Source organism: Stegostoma tigrinum, chromosome 17, assembly GCF_030684315.1.
Source record: "Stegostoma tigrinum isolate sSteTig4 chromosome 17, sSteTig4.hap1, whole genome shotgun sequence".
Classification (NCBI taxonomy): Eukaryota; Metazoa; Chordata; class Chondrichthyes; order Orectolobiformes; family Stegostomatidae; genus Stegostoma; species Stegostoma tigrinum.
The window spans coordinates 25,136,597-25,156,341 of NC_081370.1; the positions used below are offsets into that span (position 1 = coordinate 25,136,597).

The following is a 19,745-nucleotide window of genomic DNA, read 5'->3' on the forward strand; positions in this document are numbered from 1 at the left end:
TCTGGGATCTGGTATGTCCAGTAATAACGTCAGCCAGGATCATCACTACGTAGAATGCATATGCACGTACTTGCGTGAAAGAGTGCATGAGTGAGACAGAACATAAGCAAAGGAGACAGAGAGAGACACAGACAGAGGCGCACAGGGTGGGACAGACCAACATGGAGGGAGAGGTGAGGATGTATCAGTGAAAGGGATGGAATGAGAGAGTGTGGGAGGTAGTGAAAGCTTGAGTATGCGTGAAAAGAGCAAGTGAGAAAGCAGGAGTATTTCAGTGGACATAAAATATAATGTGTGCTTGGAAGGCAGTGATTGAGTGAGAGTGTGTGCGGGGGATGGAGAGATTCAGATACACACCCATCCATTCCCCTCATCCGCTCCCTGAGAAACCCATCTACAAAGCAGATTGGGAGAGGAGAACTTTTAGGTTGAAAGACAACAATCTTCTGATGTCCACTCTGAAACCCCCCAAGGGCAGTTTAGAGTATGTGCCAACAGAAGTAAACACAAGATCAGTGTTATCCCAACTGCATAGCTTTGTGCCCATCTCCAACTCTTTGCTTGCGATCTGTACTTAGGATCGAGTCTATCTTTCATAGCTCTGCTTACCCAAGATTGTGAAAAAAACTCAGATCTCCTGTTAGACATCTCATCAATTATTTCTTAAATGATCAATTACTTCAGATTTTTCAAAAGTTCATGTTTACTGTTATGCCAAACCTCATCTTTCTGAAATTTGCTCACCAGTCCCTCCAGAGCAAAACAAAAATTGAAACCCTACATTTTTGTCACAGAAATCCAAGTTATTGACAGTATAAGTTAATAGCAGGTCCCTGAACAGCACTGATTTACAGAGAGATCTTGGGGTTCAAATCCATAGATCCTTGCAAGTGGCCACACAAGGAGATAGTGGTAAAGAAGGCATATGACATGCTTGCCTTCATTGGTTGAGGAACACAGTACAAGAGTCAGATGTCATGTTGCAGCTTTATAAAACTTTGGTTAGGCCACACCTTAGAGTAAGGTGTTCAATTCTGGTCACCATATTACAAGAAGGATGTGGAGGCTTTGGAGAGGGTGCAGAAGAGGTTTACCAGGATGCTGCCTGGATTAGAGGGTGTGAGTTATAAGGGGAGGCTAGAAAAATTCAGCCTGTTTTCATTACAGCAGTGGAGGCTAAGGGGACACTTGATAAAAATTATGAGAAGCATTGATAGGATTGATGGTCAGAATCTTCCTCCCCAGAGTTGAAATGTCCAAAACCTAGTGGGTGTGCATTTAAGGTGTGTGTGTGTGTGTGTGTGGGCGGTGGGGGGGTTCTGCTGATGCTGGGAAAGAAGAGTTGAAAGGACATGTTAGGAGCAAGTGTTTTTTTTGAATACAGAGCACGGTCAGAACCTGGAGCATGCTGTCAGGGGAGGCAGTGGAGGTAGAAGGGGCATTTAAGGGACTTTTAGATAAGCACACGAACATGCAAGTTTGCAGGGAAATGGACCAAGGGCAGGTAGAAGTAATTATGTTAAGAAACGTCATGTTTGGCACATTCCTATGCTGTACAGCTGAAAATGTAAGTTAAAAATCTATTTAATTGTAAACTGCAATAGCTGAAGGAATGAGGACATCAAGAAAATGAAATATAAACAAACCTTGTGTTTAAAGGACTGAAAGACAAAATGCATTAAAGTATTCTATTTTGGCAAATGTTTCTGAAAGATTAGAATCTTTAAATCTTCAAAACTCTCTTCACGTAATCTAACCCCTCCCTCATTTCAGACAAAATCAAATCAAAACAAATCTAGGAAAGAATGAATTGGCATTATGTCATGCCAGTAGCTTTGAGCCCAAATATTATGATCACTGAACCATCACTGTGAGAATCCAACTAAGTCACAAAATACCCAAACCATAATGTCGGGAATGGGATTCAGTCACATTTTCTTTAAAAAATAGCGGTGAAAGATTGAAATAATTAATATTCTGACAGATGTGGATACACTCAACCAACCTTTTAAACACAGCAGTTTCAGTTTTGGCATCCACTGTAAGGCTGACTGTTTCTTTCATAGAGCCATTTGTAACGGTCTCTGTTACTTGGTCTGTAGCCACCTCTTCATCTTCTCCAAACAAGGTGGATTCTACATTTAATGTGGTTGACACTACTGTTTGCTCCTTGCAGGCAAGCTGTGAAGTTGCAACAAAATCTGCAGTTTGAAGATAGAATCAGTTAAGATCTGTAGAATTGAACAACCAGGCACGTGAAGTAGAAATCGTGTTTAAAAAATGTAACTGACTACTACCTTAGACAATGCAAAATGCTGGCATGTCTCACTTTATTTGTTTTTCTAAGTAGTATCTATGCTTTCAGATTAGCCAACCTTTTACTTGAAGAACATGCTGAAGTGTAGATTTACTGAAAACCAAAACAGAACTATAATGCAAATATTAACATTTGTACTGAGTTTTAGATTGTCTTCCTCCAAATAATCAAAATTTTCAACTGAAGACTAAAAAAAGCATGATTAATCAAATTTAAAGATAAAATTCCTAGTCTGGAAGGATTATATCTGCGCATAAAAAGTAGTCAAGGAAGAGACTGCAGAGGGCGCTAGTACATTACTTAATACTAAAAAATTAGAAAGGGACTTATGCCAGAGACAGAGCAGGTAGTTAAGATACAAAAACAGAAATTGCTGAAAAAGTTCAGCAGGTCTGGCAGCATCTGTGGAAAAAAATCAGAGTTAATGTTTCAGGACCAGTGACCTTTCCTCAGTTCTGCTGAGTTTAATCAGCAATTTCTGTTTTTGTTTCTGATTTCCAGCATCCGCAGTTCTTTCAGTTTTTATTTAGGTGGTCAAGATAATTTCTAAATGAAGGCAGATAACAATAATGTAGATGTAATGTACTCGGCTTTCTAAACAGACCTTAAATCAAGTACCACATAATAGATTCATGACTATGTAGGGCACAAGAAGGGGATCGGTGATAAGTCAGAGGTCATTGTACACGATATAGGTAGAATGAACGATGGCAACTTGCATCAAGAATTCACAGAACTAGGCAACAGATTAAAATTCAGGACCTCCAAGATCATAACCCCTGGATTACTCCCGGTGTCATGTGCTAATACACGTAGGAAAAGGAGAACATGGCAGATGCATGGCTCAGACGTTGCTGCAGGAGGGGACATCTTACATTTCCTGGATTTACTGGTTCCACTTCTGGGCAAGTGGGACAGTCTGCACTTGAAACAAAATGTAATCAACATCCTTTCAGTTAGGTCTGCTAGTGCTGTTGAGGAGTTTAAACAAGTCTAGTAGTCAGAGGAGCAAGGAGCATTAGTGCAATAAAGATGCAGAATATTAAGGTACAGGAACGCGGTTGGACAGAGTACAGCCATGTTGTGATTCAAAGAAGGGAAGGATGAATGGCCTCTATGTTAATGCTGGAAATAGTATAGGTAAAATAGATGAATTAAGCGTGTGAGTGACCCATGGAATTGAAATATTGTTGCAATCACAGACATGGCAACTCAACATTCCGGGTTACAGGATCTACAGGCAAGACAGGAAGGCTGTAAAATAAGGGGTGGTGTTGCAATATTAATTAGGAGTCAATAACTACACTAAAGAGGGACGATATTTTGGAAAGGTCTTCAAATGAGTAGACATTAGAGAAACTGGGCTTATTCTGTTTGGAGCAGAGAAGATTAAGTGGTGACCTTGTTGAGGTATTCAAAATCATGAACAACTTTGACAGGGTAAAGGAGGATATCTGGTCTTCACTAGTTGACAGGTCAATAACTAGGAGTCACAATTTCAAGATGTCAGCAATAGAGCTAATAGTGAGATAAGGAGAAATTTATTTGTGCAGAATAGTTAACATTTGGAATGCATTGCCTAGGAGAGTGGTGCAGGCGATCTCATATGAGGTTTCAAAGGCAACTGGATATATTTGAAAGTAATGAATTTAGTGGGCTATGGAAATAGGGCTGAGGAATGGCACCAGCTGGGTGGGTCTTTTGGGAGCTGGGAGAGACATGATGGTTCAAACGGCGTCCTGTACTAAATTCTATTCGTCTGTTTGTAATTAAAAAAAGCAGACAGTCACATTGGAGTGAATGTATTTTTGATTACAATGACAACAACATTAAATTAGGAACTTGAACTTCCCAAACATTAATTGGGATAGTCAGTGTATAAGGTTTAAAGGGGGCAGATTTCTTGAATACATTCAGGCCTTTTGATGTCACCCTGTTGAAGGTGCAACAAGGGGTGCTGCAGCTAAAATCTAGGGAACAAAGTTGTACAGGTGATCAAGGTGACTATGGGGGACCACATTAGTGACAGCAACCACAACGCAATACAATTTAAGCTTGTTATCTAAAAGGAAAAAGATGGTCTGCGAAAAAAGGGTATTGGATTGGGGGAAAACAGTACTTTTAAAACTAAGGCAACCTGTGGGAAAGTCTACAGAAAAACACTGGGGGGTGCTAATAAAGAAATAGGGACAGTGCAGGCCCAACATATCCCCTTTACAGTACAGGCAGGAGCAACAAGCCCAGAGATCCCTGGACATATAAAAATATTCAGGTCTAAGGAAGGTAAAACGAGAGAGTGCAGAAAAAGCAAATCAAGGTAAGTTCTAATACAGTACAGAATGTGTAGAGAAGAAACTTTAAGAAAATTGGAAGTGGACTTTACGTGCCAAAATGTTCAACCATGCTGAGAACCAGATTATGGCAATTATAAAGGTGAATGTGGCCAAAGTGATGCAGTAACAGGACAAGGTTGTTTGACCTCAAAGACAACACCTAAATTGGGGATGAAAGTAACATGTTTGAGAGTACAGGAAATGGAGAATTCTACTAGAATTCTACCAGAACAGAAAAAGCAACTGACAAATTTATCAACAAATACACAATTCTCCAAATGTACAAGACGAGGGACAGTTACTAAGATGTATGGATTGGTAAAACTGGGTGATACAGAAACAATAGAAATTAAACAAATGTTAATGGTTTCAGTGATGCAGCAAGAGTATCATACTTCCCAGTTAAGTCTGTCTTGCTGAAATTAGGCTACATTTAGCTTTAAGCAAACCGAGCAATGATATTACAGAGAAAAATTAGCACGTATCTTTATGATGCACATCAATGATTTTCTGTGAGGAGATTCTATGGAATTTGAACAAAGTGTAATACATAAAATAAAGAGAGAATTCAAGATTTAAAGTTAGGCTTCAGTGGCCTTTAAACATATAAGGTTAGACATTCAGCAGAACATGTCAGGAATGAATTTAGATCAACAGTTTTACTTGGAAAATGTTAACTGCATCCCAATAAATTCGGGCAGAACCTCAAAGAAAGATCATTTTACAGTGAGGGTAAAAACTGACGAGTTAATACATTTGAATAGTTAAACTGATTGTGCACTCAGACTTGACAAGATGCTAAGTAAGGATGTTTTGGTGAAATAGTCCCGGGATCAGAGGCTGCTCTCTCTTTAGATAGTAAGAGAACTGGTGATAAATCTAGCATGAGGGTCACCACATCTCAGGCAATGGGAGAAGTTGTATTATGATGAAGCGTGTGATCATCAAGGAAGTCTGGACAAAAAAAATTAAAAGAATGAAATTCAGAAAAATGAATACAGGCTTCCAGTCTTGAGTATCCCAAATGACATTGGTAAAACAGGTTTGCTTCATGTTTCAGACGTCAACCTTCTGGACGGCTATTAGAATATGGCAGTTTTTGTCATATTTTTGATGAGAAATGTTTAACAGAATAAATGTTTTCAACCAGCCTGGAAGCCAAAAATATAAAATGGACAGTTGAAAATACCTTGGCTGATGAAACAGTTGTGCTAGGGGTGTGTTTATCCAATATTCCAAAGGAAATCTTATTTCAATGGTCAATCCCAGGAAGGTTTGACATAGGATGTTGTGCATAATCATTCTCTTTTAAGCAACATACATTTTACAAAGTGGGTTTCTGAAAGAGCTAGCATGCAACCACATAAAAAAGTTAAGGCACAGAGTAACCACTCAGTGCACCATATCTATGATGGTAAAGTCAAAACCAATTAACGCCCCATTCTAGCCCTAGCTTCTAGCATTTGGTTCATCGCCTTGCAGCTTATAGCATTTAAGTATCTTTCAAAAAAGTGGGGAGGTTTCTGCCTCCATCATCAAACTGAGCAAAGCTTGACAGACACTCACTACCTCCAGGGGAGAAATTTTTCCTGACCTCTTCGATTCTTCTGCTAATCATTTTATATATGTGCCTGATAATTGACCTCTCGGCTAAGGGAAACAGGTCTTTTCTCTGCACTCTATTCAGGCCTCTCAGTTTTATATATCTCAATTAAGTCATCAGATGTTTTCCTAAGGAAAAGGAAGCTAACTCTTGCCTTTGCAATATTTCTTATTGCTGCAATTTAGAGCAATTGCAGAACAGTATGCAAAATTCCAGTTGTGGCCTAACTAGCATTTTATAAATTTCCAACATCATATCCCTGCTTTTGTATTCACTACCTTGTTCAATGAAAGAAAGCATTTCACCTGCTCTGTCACATTTTCTACCTGTTCTGCCATTCTAGATGACAGCAGAGTAGCAGCACAGCATGCTGGTTCCTGCCCGGAGCTCATCCATCTGCTTGTTTTTTTTTCTTTCACCCCTTACTTTAATCTACTTACGTTCTGTGTAGACTGGGTTTGTGCAGCGCAGAGGAGAATGAGCCCACATGACGGCGAGAGAGGTCCTCCAGCATCTGCAGCAATGGTAAGAACTGGCAGCCCGCGGTGGCGGCGTGAGCAGGCAGCCCGAGATCTCCCGGCATCTGCCGGGAAGACTGAGCCAGCACAGGGAGACGGAGCCCATTGCAGTAGAAGAGCCCAAAGTGGAGGAAAATTGAGCCCTTGAGGGAATTGCAAGGCAGGCATAGCTAAGTACTCAAGAAAGAATGTAATTTTGAACTTACACCTTTACTTCTTTCATTTTCTACCTTGCACCTAAGATTTTGTACCTAGGTACCTTCATACCTAAGATGGCGCCAGAATCGGCAACTTCATACATTTTTCGTTGCACTCTTCTATCTCTGTACTTGAGTGCACAAAACAATAAAACCTAACTTCAAATCTTTAATGACCTGTGAACATGAGTTCAAGGTGTCTCATTTTTATCTATCTTTCTCAATATCCCCCCTGTTTATATAGTGTATTCCCTACCTGAGTTTGCCATCTCCATATGCATTACATGTCACTTCTCTGGACTGAATTCCATTTGCCACTTTTTCACCTACTCAACCAAACCACTGAGATCATTTTGTAGTCCAGAGCTGGTCCCCCTTTTACCATCAAATACAAGTCTATGTGTGTCTCACCTGCAAATTTTATGTCTCCCTCATGTTGCATATATTAACGTTCGGACTTCAGCAGCAAGGAACACAACACAGCACTGGAGAATGCTACAGGAAACCACTCGTCACTCACAAAACAAAATTCACCAACTCTGAACTTGTTTCCTATTGCTCAATTAATTTTAGATTCAAATCGCCACTGACCTGTATCACATGGTTTTTTTTTTACTTTTTTGATCACTCTGTGCAGATGATACCTTGTTAAGTGCCTTACTAAATTCCAACTGCACAACATCCACTGCAGTACCCTCACAGGTCATCCTTGTTACCTCCCTTAATAAAATGCAATAAGACATGATCTTCCCTTAACAAAACCAACCTTGCCATCTCTGGTTAATCCATGTCTTTCCAAGTGAGAGTTTATTGTATCTCAGAATTGATTCTGATAATTTGTCCATAAAAGTCAGACTGATCAACCTATATTATTCTGTATATCCTCACACCCTTTGTAAATAATGATACAATATTCGCAGTGCTCTAATCCTCTGGTATCTTACTTGAATTTAGTGAGAATTTGAAAATAATCCTAGACGCATCCATTACTTTCTCCCTGGCTCTTTTAACAACCTTGTTTACAATCTATCTAGTCCTGGTGACTTATCTGCCTTCAAAGATGCCAGTCCTTCTGGTATTCCCCCTTGCATTATGCTAACTGTTTGTATCATTTCACACTCCTCTGACTAGAAAGGTGACCTTATTCTTCTCCTTTGTGAAGACTGTGTACAAATTTCAATTGCACATTTCTTCTACTTCTACGGTCACTAGGTAGGAATGGCAGCAATCCTGAGCCTACTGCCTAAGAGTTCCTGTGATTCATGTCCTTCCTAGCTACCCAAAATCTACTTTCAAGATCTCATCCACTTTCCTACCCAAGTCAATAGTATTAACATTAACCACAATCTCTTGCTGTTCACCCACACCTGAAGAATGTCCTACAGCTACTCTGTGATATCCTTGAACCTGGCAGTGGACAGGCAACATTCCACCTTGGAGTCACATCTATAGCCACAGAAACTCTCTCTGTTCTGCTTATTAATACAGTCCCTATCACTGCTCTGTTCCCTTTCTTCTTCCTCCTGTATAGCATAGCCACAACACAGTGCTACAAATCTGTCACTGTCCACAATGCTTCAAGAGTCAATATCCTCATCAGTACCAAAACTATAAATTGATCAGCAAGCAGGACCACAGGGTATTCCTGCGCCATGTGTCTGATTCTCTTGGACTGCCCAGCAGTCTCCCCTTCTCTTTCTGCCTCCTTCTTGGTCCTATGTCATAGTGTGAATAATTCTGAATGTCTTATTCAGATACCCTCAGCCTTGTGGGTATGCCACAGCAACTCCAGATGTCACTCAAGTTCTAAAACCTAGAACTCAAGTTAGGCAGTCGGTGACAGTTCCTGCACATGCAGCCATCTAGGTCAATGGTGGAGTCCACAGCTTCCCACACATTATAGGACACAAAACTGAGCTAACCAGCACATCTCAATTTTACTTTACCTAAAAGTTTAGATTATCCCACAGGAGGAAATATCTTTTTCAAATCCACTCTGTCAAGATGACTCAGGATCTTGTTTGCTTCAATAAAGTAATTTCTTACTCTTCTACACTGCAGTAAATTACAATAGGCTTGATCGATCAGCTCAGAATTGATAAAAGGGAGGTATCAGGTGGGCTGTCTGGACTTCAAAGTTGATAAACCACGAGGATTGCATGAGATAAGCAACATAGGGCAGTTCATTTAATTTTGGTGGCGGGCAATGTTCTTCATATACATTTGCTTTTAAGAACCTTTACCTTTAAAGACTCTAGGTGCTACATATACACAAGGATGCAACTCCGCCTATCAGTCAATCAGACTGGGTTGACAGAAACCACACTGCTGAAAGCAGTTGCTCTGTTGTCGGATTTGTTTTATAACTTATAACTTATAACGTATTTCATTATTTTAAAGAAACTAAGACGACGGTTAATGAATCCTCAAGTACTGAATTGATTATTACAGCAATATCAACATGACAGAAAAGCTTTTAGATACAGAGAAGCCTTTAAATAATATTTGGGACAACATTGAAAGTCACTTGGAAAATGGAAATCAGTTAAGGAAAGCCAGCATGAATCGAATTAGGACAAACAATGCTTAACTAACTTGAGTGAGTTTTTTCACAATGTAACAAACAGTGGTGACAGTTATTCTCTGACCTGCGACATATGGACTACCAAAAAACATTTAAATGATGTGCCATATAAGAGACTTGCTAATAGAGTTACAGCTCATGGAATAAAGCTGGAAGTAGCGAAATGGGAGTTGATGGAGTGACTGCAAATGACTGGTGATGAACATTCTGGTTAAGTACAGAAACTCGGTCCATGCTATCTGTCAACTTGGGTCTAAAAGGTATATCAGGAATTTTAATTACTTTTATAAAATCTTTACCTTTTATGATGACTCTGAGAATAGTGAAGTCGTATTTCCAGTGTGCTATTCCAGTGAGACAATGTACAAAACAATTTAGAAAAAGATGGAAGTAGAGGTAGCAACGTTGAACTAGTAACTCAGCGGTCTTCAAATACCACTGTGGCAATTAGTGGAATTTTAATTCAATTAACAAATATCTAGAGTATAAAGCTAGGCCAGTGATAGTTGAAAAAACACTTGTGTGGTACAGTAACGTCCTTCAGAAAAGTAAATTTGCTCCACTTACCTGGTTTGGCCCTACATTTTGATTCTCAAGATCCCTCCAAAATGGTCTAGCAAGCCACTCATTTCAGTCTAATTAACGCTGGGCAACAACTGTTGGCCTGCCAGCAACTCCCAAATTGCAAAGAATGGACAAAATAAAGGATATAATTTTAAGGGAGTGCAGGAGCAGAGGGGGCTGAAAATATATGTGCACAAATCATTGAAGTTAGTGAGACAAGTTCAGTGCGTGGTTAATGAAGCATACAGGATCCTAAGCTTTACAAATAAGGACAGAGTATGAAAGCAACTAAGTTGTGATGAACCTGTCCAAACTGCATAGCCTTTAGAGTCCAACCATTCCATGATTATACCTATTAATACAGTATTTCTCACTTTACAGATACATTATTGATAGAATTTTCTCTTACTTTTAGAAATTATTTAAAATTTCTTAGCAATTCACCATCTGCAACAAGGAGAGTTACCTTCATGGTGCGTTAGACTATTGTGGTGGGGATCCTCTGGATCTGCACTGGTTTCCATTTCAACAGGGGAACTACTTCTCAAAGGATCCTTTGAACTGAATCAAATAATGTTTAAGTTATTTCAATTTACAGGTGTCGTAGCGCACTATTTACCTGTTACATACACCTTTACATAATTTGTAACATTATAAGTATGAATCTGTTATTTGTATATTGGGCTTGACGACCTTTGGACTGCATGCCACAGGTATCAATACAGTTACTCGGCGCTTGAGAACTCTTGATGCACTTTTTGTTTGGAATGATACAATTTCTACCTTCTCAGCTACATGAATGTCTATCATAGCAAATAAAAAACATTATGCTTCTGTAAAGTAAGATTTGATCAGCAAAGGAATGCTGCAGAAGCTAAATCTACATCATTAGTTCTGGAACTCAGGATATGCTGAAGTAATTCCCAAGAGTACTACTCTCACTTGGTGTGGCTGCATGCAAATTGAGGACGGAGGTTCAGAACCAGTGACATTTTCAACCTGCAGCGAGGAGGAGGTGGAATGCTTTTGTTTATTACTGTCCCAAAGAAAAACATTATTTCCTGGTTATCCAGCCAAGCAAAAAACATGTCAGCGTTTTGGAAACAGCAGTAGTGACTGTACTTAACAGCTGATCAAGAACAAAGTAGTTAACAAAGATCTAGCAACATATACGGTATGGATTTCCTTTTGTGATATTTGTTCGAGTCTGATGCAAAATTAAGACTGTGCCCAGGTGAAGCAGCAAATCATTTCAATTATACTCAAAATGATTATACTTCAGATGTTAATCTGAAATTATTTTAATCTCAATGAAACAATCAAGCTATCAGAAGCATCAAACAGAAGGTAACATTTTAAAAGTAAACAGATTTTTGTCATTAAGAAAATTAACATTGCACAAAGATATTTTTCCAAGATCAGAGGTTTTTTGACAGCAAAGTTATTGCATCATTAAAGCCTATTTACACTTCACTCAAGAAGACAGCTTTTTCAATGGATTTAGTCAGACAAACAGTATTTTTAAAAAAGTTCTCAAGTTTACAGATTCCTAAAGATAGAACTTTTCTACAAACAGAGTCAACATTTCAGAACCATGAAGACTCTCAGCTCTTGAAGTGTTAATTCTGTTTCTCTCTCCACAGATACTGCCTGACCTGCAGAGTTTCTACAACAATTTTTGTTTATGTTTGTTTCATATCTCCAGCATTTGCTGTTCTGTGTTTTATTTTATAGCCTTTGAAGAAGCTTGTAACCCCTTAATACATCGATGAAGCAGAGAGTGAGGTCAAAGAAATCTGAGATTTGTCATGACCACCTCTGTTGTCTCATGTGTGTTCTGTAGGGTTTAACACCACAGTTTATCTGTTAGCCTTATTTACCTCACATTAATTCTGGATGCTCAAGTAAAACATCAATTGTATTACTCATCTAGTTTATAATCATTCGTTCAAACTGTCAAATCTTGTGATTTTGTTTTAATTCATAGGTATCTTACACTTTATCTTCTTTTAACAAAACAGGGAACAGGACTCAAGTCAAACCATAAGATAACTTTGGTGGTCTGTTCTGGGGTGGCGTCATAACAGATTGTATTATTGCTATCGCTTTCACATCACAACCTGCCGCCAGAGACAAATGGCGCAAAATGGCCCCCTGACAACATTTGGACTGTTATATTAAGTAAGGGACAGATTCTTTTACAACTGGTCTTGGATTGGTAACTGATGATTGTAAGTGCTTCCTAGTATTTGCATCTTCATGTAGTTAATTTAGCCACATGATCTTCCTTTACTCTAATGCTTTTAAGAAATATTCTGAAGTTTTCTCTAACAGTACCAGCAAGAAATGCAGCACAAACCATGTTTACCACAACAGTACAAGGTAGGGTAGACAAGGTCTTGGCACATGAGGTTGAATCTCTTTCAATAAATATTACATCATATCACACAGCAAAGGAGCACGAATTGGTAAAAGAAAAAACCCAAAATAAAAAAAAGTGACTTCAGAAAAAGATCATAACATCATTATAGAAGCTAAATAGCAAAATACTACAGAAGGGATTTCAGGGTCTGACGTTTTACACTTGGATTTGATGTCCAAATGTAGATTGATGCAAAACATTAATACAACTCACTACCGAATTTTTAGATATCCAGTACTAGTAATACCTTAACTGAGATGAAAAATCAGAAAATGTAGCCCATCCAGTTTCTTGCTGTACTGAGTCACCCGAACTCCACAAGATAGCTTCATTAGAATTTGCTGTAGTTATATTTGTTGTTTCCATAGGCACTTCAAAGTTTGCAGTCCATCCTGGTGCTGTAAAACCAATTCAGCATTTACCAATCTTTTGCTGTTACCAAAAGGTCCATGGCAATCGTTACTTTTAGTTCATTCAAAAAAAATGTTTCCAACACTTTATGAATAAAGCCTTTGGGTCGCTGCTTTTGGATCTACTAACTACTCAGTTACATTGAAGATATTAAAATAAAGTCAACATAGTGCCAGAGGACCACAGGGCTGCTCTCTCATTCGAGAGAACTAGTGGTGGTTTAACCAGAGGGTCATTATGCCGCAGGCAAAGGAAGAAGTTGAGGATGAAGGTCCTTCATGGTAACCTCAGGCGGTATGGGAAGTGAACCTACATTGATGGCATCACTCTGCATTGCAAACCAGCCATTTAGTCAACTGAGATAACCAGTCCCCATTTTAAAAAAAATTCATACAACAATTGGTTTATAATCTAAACCAAATTTCTTAGCTCAGCTTTTCCCCTACATTCATTGGACTTGTACCAACTGCAACTCAAGCCAGATACTTAACAGAAATTGGAAGGTCAACAATTTCAAAGTACTGTTACAAAGATTGGTTTTCTTGGGCTTCCAGCAGGATTGTTGGAGAGATCTGAAGAAACAATATTACAGCTGTAGGCTTTCAATTTAATATCGGATTCACCAGGATCTCAAGTGTAACTACATCAGGACAGAACTCTCCTTTTTCTAATATTCTTTAATACTGGAGTCTTGCATCTATATCTCACACTCTTTCTCTACCAGTCTTCACGCCTGTCTCCAAACACCACCAACAAAACAATACAGGTAACTGTGCCAGGGGTCTCTTAACAATGCTTTGTTGACACAAATGGTCAATCCACTTAGTTCTCTACTGGCAAAGGAAAAGATATCAAAGTGTCCTGTATTGTACCTAACTGTCAATTGCTCATCATGTAATTCAGCAAGTTTATGATTACAGACTCCAATGTAATCAAATTTAATTTTGTCCTTAAATATACATTTCCAGCAAGGGGCATAAGATTCAAAATAGAACTAAACATTTTAAAATCAACTGCACCACACCTGCCTTCACCCAAGCTGAGATTAGATGACATGGTACAGACTATGCACTAGACCTGGAATGTTTCTAACGAAGAGAGTGTGGTATAACATCCAAGCTATTCTGTTCATCATCACTAAAGGTGTATTCAACAGTTCAATGGCAACAAAATTTGTTCCAATACCTCAATGACTTTGGTCTCAATCCAGTCCATGCTTATTTTTTTTATTACGTTCTGTTCTAGATCCAGAACTTAACAGACATAAAGCTTTGGCTTAACAAGCTCTGTTCCACCACACACAAATTTATACAATCAGACAACAAACAACAGGCCAACAGGGAGAACAGAAATACTTTCATTGTTGGCATTAAATACTTTCATTGTTGGCATTAAATGAAAGTATTTATCTAGCATCCCAGAAGTTCCAAAGTATATATAACTAGTCCACTAGGGAATGGTTGCTATGGATACTTAGCAAAACGAAACACTTCCCTCAGCTAATAAAACTTTGTCATAAGGTAAAAGTAAGAAAACAGTTTTATTTCACAGCAAGTTCCTTGCATAGCTTAAATGCACTGAGATAATATTGTATATTAAAGCATCTCCATGGTAAAAAGTGAGAACCTTTACAATTTACAAAAGTGATTTTGTAACCAGAAAAAGCTACATCAAATATTTAACCTCATAACTCCCAGATCATTTCAAAATCAACCATGATTCATGTATTTGTTACTTGCCATCATTTGTGTCGACTTCCATTCTATCATCAGGAGAGACCCCAGGTACAAATGAATTATTCCGTTTGTCCACATCTTCATCTTCAGAATCTGTACTTTCTTCACTATCTGTACTTCCTGAACTTCTGCAAAAAAAACAGAAAATTGAGGGCTTGTCAATTATAATAACAGTTAAAACAGCTTTTTAAGATTTCTTTTAGAAACTAACTTGTGGAAGGTAGTGGGAGTGTAATAGAAAAGTGGCAGTTAGGGAAAAGGGAAAGAGCTAGAAAAGCAGTGACTGGGGGAAGAGGGAAGAGCTGGGAAGAGGGAAGAGCTAGAAAGGCAGTGTCTAGGGGAAGGAGGAGGATCTAGAAAGGCAGCAGGCAGGGGAAGGGGAAACAACTAGAAAGGCAGTCAGTAGGGGAAGGGGAAATAGCTAGAAAGGCATTGGCTGGGTGAAGGGGAAAAAAGCTAGAAAGGCAGCGGGTAAGGGAAGGGGAAAGAGTTAGAAAGGCAGCAGCCAGGGGACGGGTGGAAGATAGAAAAAGAGAGTGAGCAAGCGAGAGGGGGAGGGAGGAGTGAATCACGGTAAATTCCTGTTAACATACCTGTGTCGATTTTGTGCATCTTGAGCAAATGTTATATCTTTTTCATCCCAAATATCTTCTTCATCAGAGCCACTATCATCAAATTGTTGAATCCTCTCTTTACAGCATGCCTCAAATAGAGCTACATTCGCCTGGACCAAGATGGCAAAATGTCAGAAGTTACCAACAAGATCAAATTCATTATAGATTTTATCAAATAGACTCCAAACTACTATAAAACAATCTCTATGTCTCAGATGTGATATTCATTCACTTCTGTTCCCAAGATAAACTCAAACTGAATTCATCATACAAGTATAAAAACGTGCTGGCATAACTGGAAGGCATGTTGGAATAATCAGAACACAGTTCTGTCAGTTATACTGCATCAGTCTTTGAAAACTGTGTGGCAGGCACTTGCAAATATTATCAAAGTCTTAAGAATTCCCAAATTCCAAAACAGACCTGTGTTTCAATTTCAAAAAACATATCAATGCAGAGTGATGCTATCAAATACAAAATAAATATCAAATTGCTGTGACTTTTTCAAGGGACTTAGTAAATGAAGACATTCTCTTGAGCTGTATCTTAGTCAAGTAGAAGTACGGTGCTATTACAATGAAGGTTCCAGAAACTTTTGGTTTCAAGCACGTCTCTGAAATAGGGCACAATGAACACTTCAAAATTATCAAGGTCCACATTTGCAACGTTTTAAGACTGAGATAGATAGGTTCTTGATTATCAAGGGGATCAAAGGTTACGGGGAGAAAGTGGGAGAATGGGTTTGAGGAACTTATCAGCCATGATTGAATGGTGGAGCAGACTCGATGGGCTGAATATCCTAATTTCTGCTCCTATGTCTTATGGTCTTACGGTTATAACAAAATCTGTTGCACTGTTGCTTCCTGAAGTTGCACACATGCCAAAGATTGTTCATTCAATGGACGGATCAATCTAATTTCTCCTTGGTAACAGATCTTTCTTGTTACATGATTACCTTGTCTATAAAATCCAGGTGAAACAATTTGAGATTCATTATTTTCATAACTTCTGAAATACTTATTTTAGCTAATTGTTCATTGTACCCAACATAAATGCAAGCATTATCCTTTCATTTAGAAAACTGACTTACAGCATATCCAACCTCACTTCATGGTAATAGTGAGGAGCAAAGAGAACTCATTCCTATGTCATTTTCTTTGTTCTTGAATATATTGAACTGTTCCCAGACATCAACTCATCTGTCACTCAGTAAATGATTAAGTAGTCAGGGTGGTCTCACACAAAGGAGACAATTCTGTTATGATTACATTAAATCTCACAACCAAGATCTCATACCTTATCATATTGCAATATTTAATTACAGGATTAAAATATACTACAATACTACCAAACTAAATACATTTAGTCAATTTAAAAACACTGCCAATTATTAGTTATGAGGAGGTAGAAGATGTAACCAAGAATAAAAATGTTCAGTTGGAGTAAGCTAATGACAATAAATTGAAGAGGGATCTGACCTAGGTAAACTGGAGCAAAAGACTTGATGTAAATATAATGCAGCAACTGTCAGCCTTGAAGGAACAAATTTCATGTTGTCTAATTACATGACCAAAAAAGGTGTGGAGGTGGGGGTGGTGGACAGAAGCAGAAAACAGAGACGAATAGCATGTCAGATTGGCAAACGGAAGCTCAGGCTAAATGTAAAAGGTACAGAGAACGACTGAAAAAGGAAATAAATGGGGCAAATACACTGTGCAACTATAGAATAGCTGCTAAAAAAGGAAATCTCAAAGTATTTTATTGGCAATCATTTCACTGTTAAAATGCCAAAGGAGTGGTGAGACAAGTGTGAGACAGTGAGCGTGAGTGTAAATGCAAGCACGAGAATTATAGTGTAGTTATAAATATCTGAATACTATTAGTACAAAAGGCAGAGAGGGGCAAACATTGTCAAACGTACTCAAGGGAATTTTCAACAGCAGTATGTTTCTGGTCCAATGAGAAAGCACTGCTGGAGAGGATTCTTTGGAATGAGGTGCGCCATGTGGATCAAGTTGCGCCATGTCACTGTTGTAGGCTGCAGCGGGACATTGACAGGATGCAGAGATGGGCTGAGAGGTGGCAGATGGAGTTCAACCTGGATAAATGCGAGGTGATGCATTTTGGAAGGTCGAATTTGAAAGCTGAGTACAGGATTAAGGATAGGATTCTTGGCAGCGTGGAGGAACAGAGGGATCTTGGTGTGCAGATACATAGATCCCTTAAAATGGCCACCCAAGTGGACAGGGTTGTTAAGAAAGCATATGGTGTTTTGGCTTTCATTAACAGGGGGATTGAGTTTAAGAGTCGTGAGATCTTGTTGCAGCTCTATAAAACTTTGGTTAGACCGCACTTGGAATACTGCGTCCAGTTCTGGGAGCCCTATTATAGGAAAGATGTGGGTGCTTTGGAGAGGGTTCAGAGGAGGTTTACCAGGATGCTGCCTGGACTGGAGGGCTTATCTTATGAAGAGAGGTTGACTGAGCTCGGTCTCTTTTCATTGGAGAAAAGGAGGAGGAGAGGTGACCTAATTGAGGTATACAAGATAATGAGAGGCATAGATAGAGTTGATAGCCAGAGACTATTTCCCAGGGCAGAAATGGCTAGCACGAGGGGTCATAGTTTTAAGCTGGTTGGTGGAAAGTATAGAGGGGATGTCAGAGGCAGGTTCTTTACGCAGAGAGTTGTGAGAGCATGGAATGCGTTGCCAGCAGTTGTGGAAGCAAGGTCATTGGGGTCATTTAAGAGACTGCTGGACATGCATATGGTCACAGAAATTTGAGGGTGCATACATGAGGATCAATGGTCGGCACAACATTGTGGGCTGAAGGGCCTGTTCTGTGCTGTACTGTTCTATGTTCTATGTTCGATGTTCTAAGTGTTGGTATGAGTATCTATGGAATGGTATCATTGTATCATAAAAAGTTTCAGTTGAGTACGAAAAATGACTAGACAGAATCCAGAGCAAGAATAATTTATTTGAGAAGAAGCCAACTTCAGTGGGGTATGAATGAATGAATCTCACGCATATGGAGTGTAGTCCATTAGGTGACAAAAACTGAACAATGGACTCTAAAGATGAGCTGATTTCTGCAAAACCACAAAGGGAAAGAAAGGGCAAATAAATCCAGAGCTCAGTGGATGACAAAGGAGATACTAATTAAGAAGGGGAAAAATGTGCTTATGACAAACATTAAGTAGATAGAAACAAAAACAAAGTTGCTCGTTTCAGGTCCGGTGACCCTTCCTCAGTTCTGCTTTTCCAGCAACTTTGTTTTTGTTCCTGATTTACAGCATCCGCAGTTCTTTTGGTTTTTGTTAAGTAGATAGTACATCTGAGAACCATGCTGATTATAGAAGGTTCAGAAGGGAACTGAAAAAGCAAGGAAGAAACCAAAGGGTATGAGAGGCAACAGACAGCTAACAAAAAACAGAATCCAATAATCTTTTATAAGCTTATAGACTGTCAGGGTGTTTAAACAGGATGGGGTGGAGGAGACAACAAATGGAGATTTAAACATTGAGTAAAGTAGCTTGGCAGAGGTAATGAAATTAACGTTGTTCAACATTTTTTGACCAAGAAAGATATTGCTGTACAGATCACAGTGAAAGCAGAGGTTGTTCAGTCAAACAAAGAACTTGAAGTTAACAAGGAATGGGTAATGGATACACTCTCTGTACTTAAATTTTAGAAGACACCAGGAATGAATGTATTCTATCCTCAGATTTGGGCAAATGAGTGTGGAAACTGTCAAAGCACTGGCTTTAATTTTTCAGCTGTCTTTCAAATAGGGCATGGTGCAGGAGAACTGGAGAATTGTAAATCTTACAACCCGGTAAAAAGAAATGACAAAAGTAAGTTCAGCAGTCACAGGATAATCAGCAGTACGGAACTGTCATACTGGACTCGAAACTTTAAACGGAATTTGGGATCTTTCTGGTCTGCATTCATGGGAAACGAGCTGACATTCAGAAATTGGTGACTACGTTTTGCAGTTTCTTTATGTCCAACTAGCTTTAAGTTGATTGTCCACAACACCCTACCAAACAAGCATTATAAAAATGAAATACTTACACTCTCATTTGTATTCAGTGAGAAGTTGATATCAGCAATTCTTTCAAAGGGAACACTGCAAATGATTCAAAATGTTTTCTATGGTTATAATACTCCAAGTTATAAACTGACTTTAAGCAATATGAACTGTGGTTTCATAAAAATATGACTGCCATTTACAAATGATCTGTTTCACACTATTTGGAAAGTTACCCAAGTTTACGTTAATAAAGGAAGAAGAAAATCCATAATTGAGCCTTGCCAATTCATCCAAATATTACAACGTAATTATTTACCAGGACTTGCATTTTGCATTGTGCACAACAGAAAATCAAAGTAACACATTTTGCACACATTTCGATGTTCATCAAATATAAAAGATTAAGCAAGTG

At 38.7% G+C, this 19,745-nt stretch overlaps 1 protein-coding gene across 7 annotated transcripts in view; it reads right to left on the minus strand.

Moving 5' to 3' along the window:
• Positions 1–19,745, minus strand: part of ppp6r3 (protein phosphatase 6, regulatory subunit 3) — a 141,618-nt gene that overhangs the window by 18,117 nt on the left and 103,756 nt on the right. For all 7 annotated transcript variants that reach the window (XM_048545512.2, XM_048545517.2, XM_048545515.2 and 4 more), the window contains 6 exons: positions 19,375–19,429; positions 15,279–15,409; positions 14,689–14,813; positions 12,786–12,936; positions 10,583–10,677; positions 2,006–2,201 (listed from right to left, as the gene is read on the minus strand). In XM_048545512.2, coding sequence (XP_048401469.1) covers positions 2,006–2,201; positions 10,583–10,677; positions 12,786–12,936; positions 14,689–14,813; positions 15,279–15,409; positions 19,375–19,429 — 753 coding nt within the window. The remainder of the gene's footprint in view (positions 1–2,005; positions 2,202–10,582; positions 10,678–12,785; positions 12,937–14,688; positions 14,814–15,278; positions 15,410–19,374; positions 19,430–19,745) is intronic.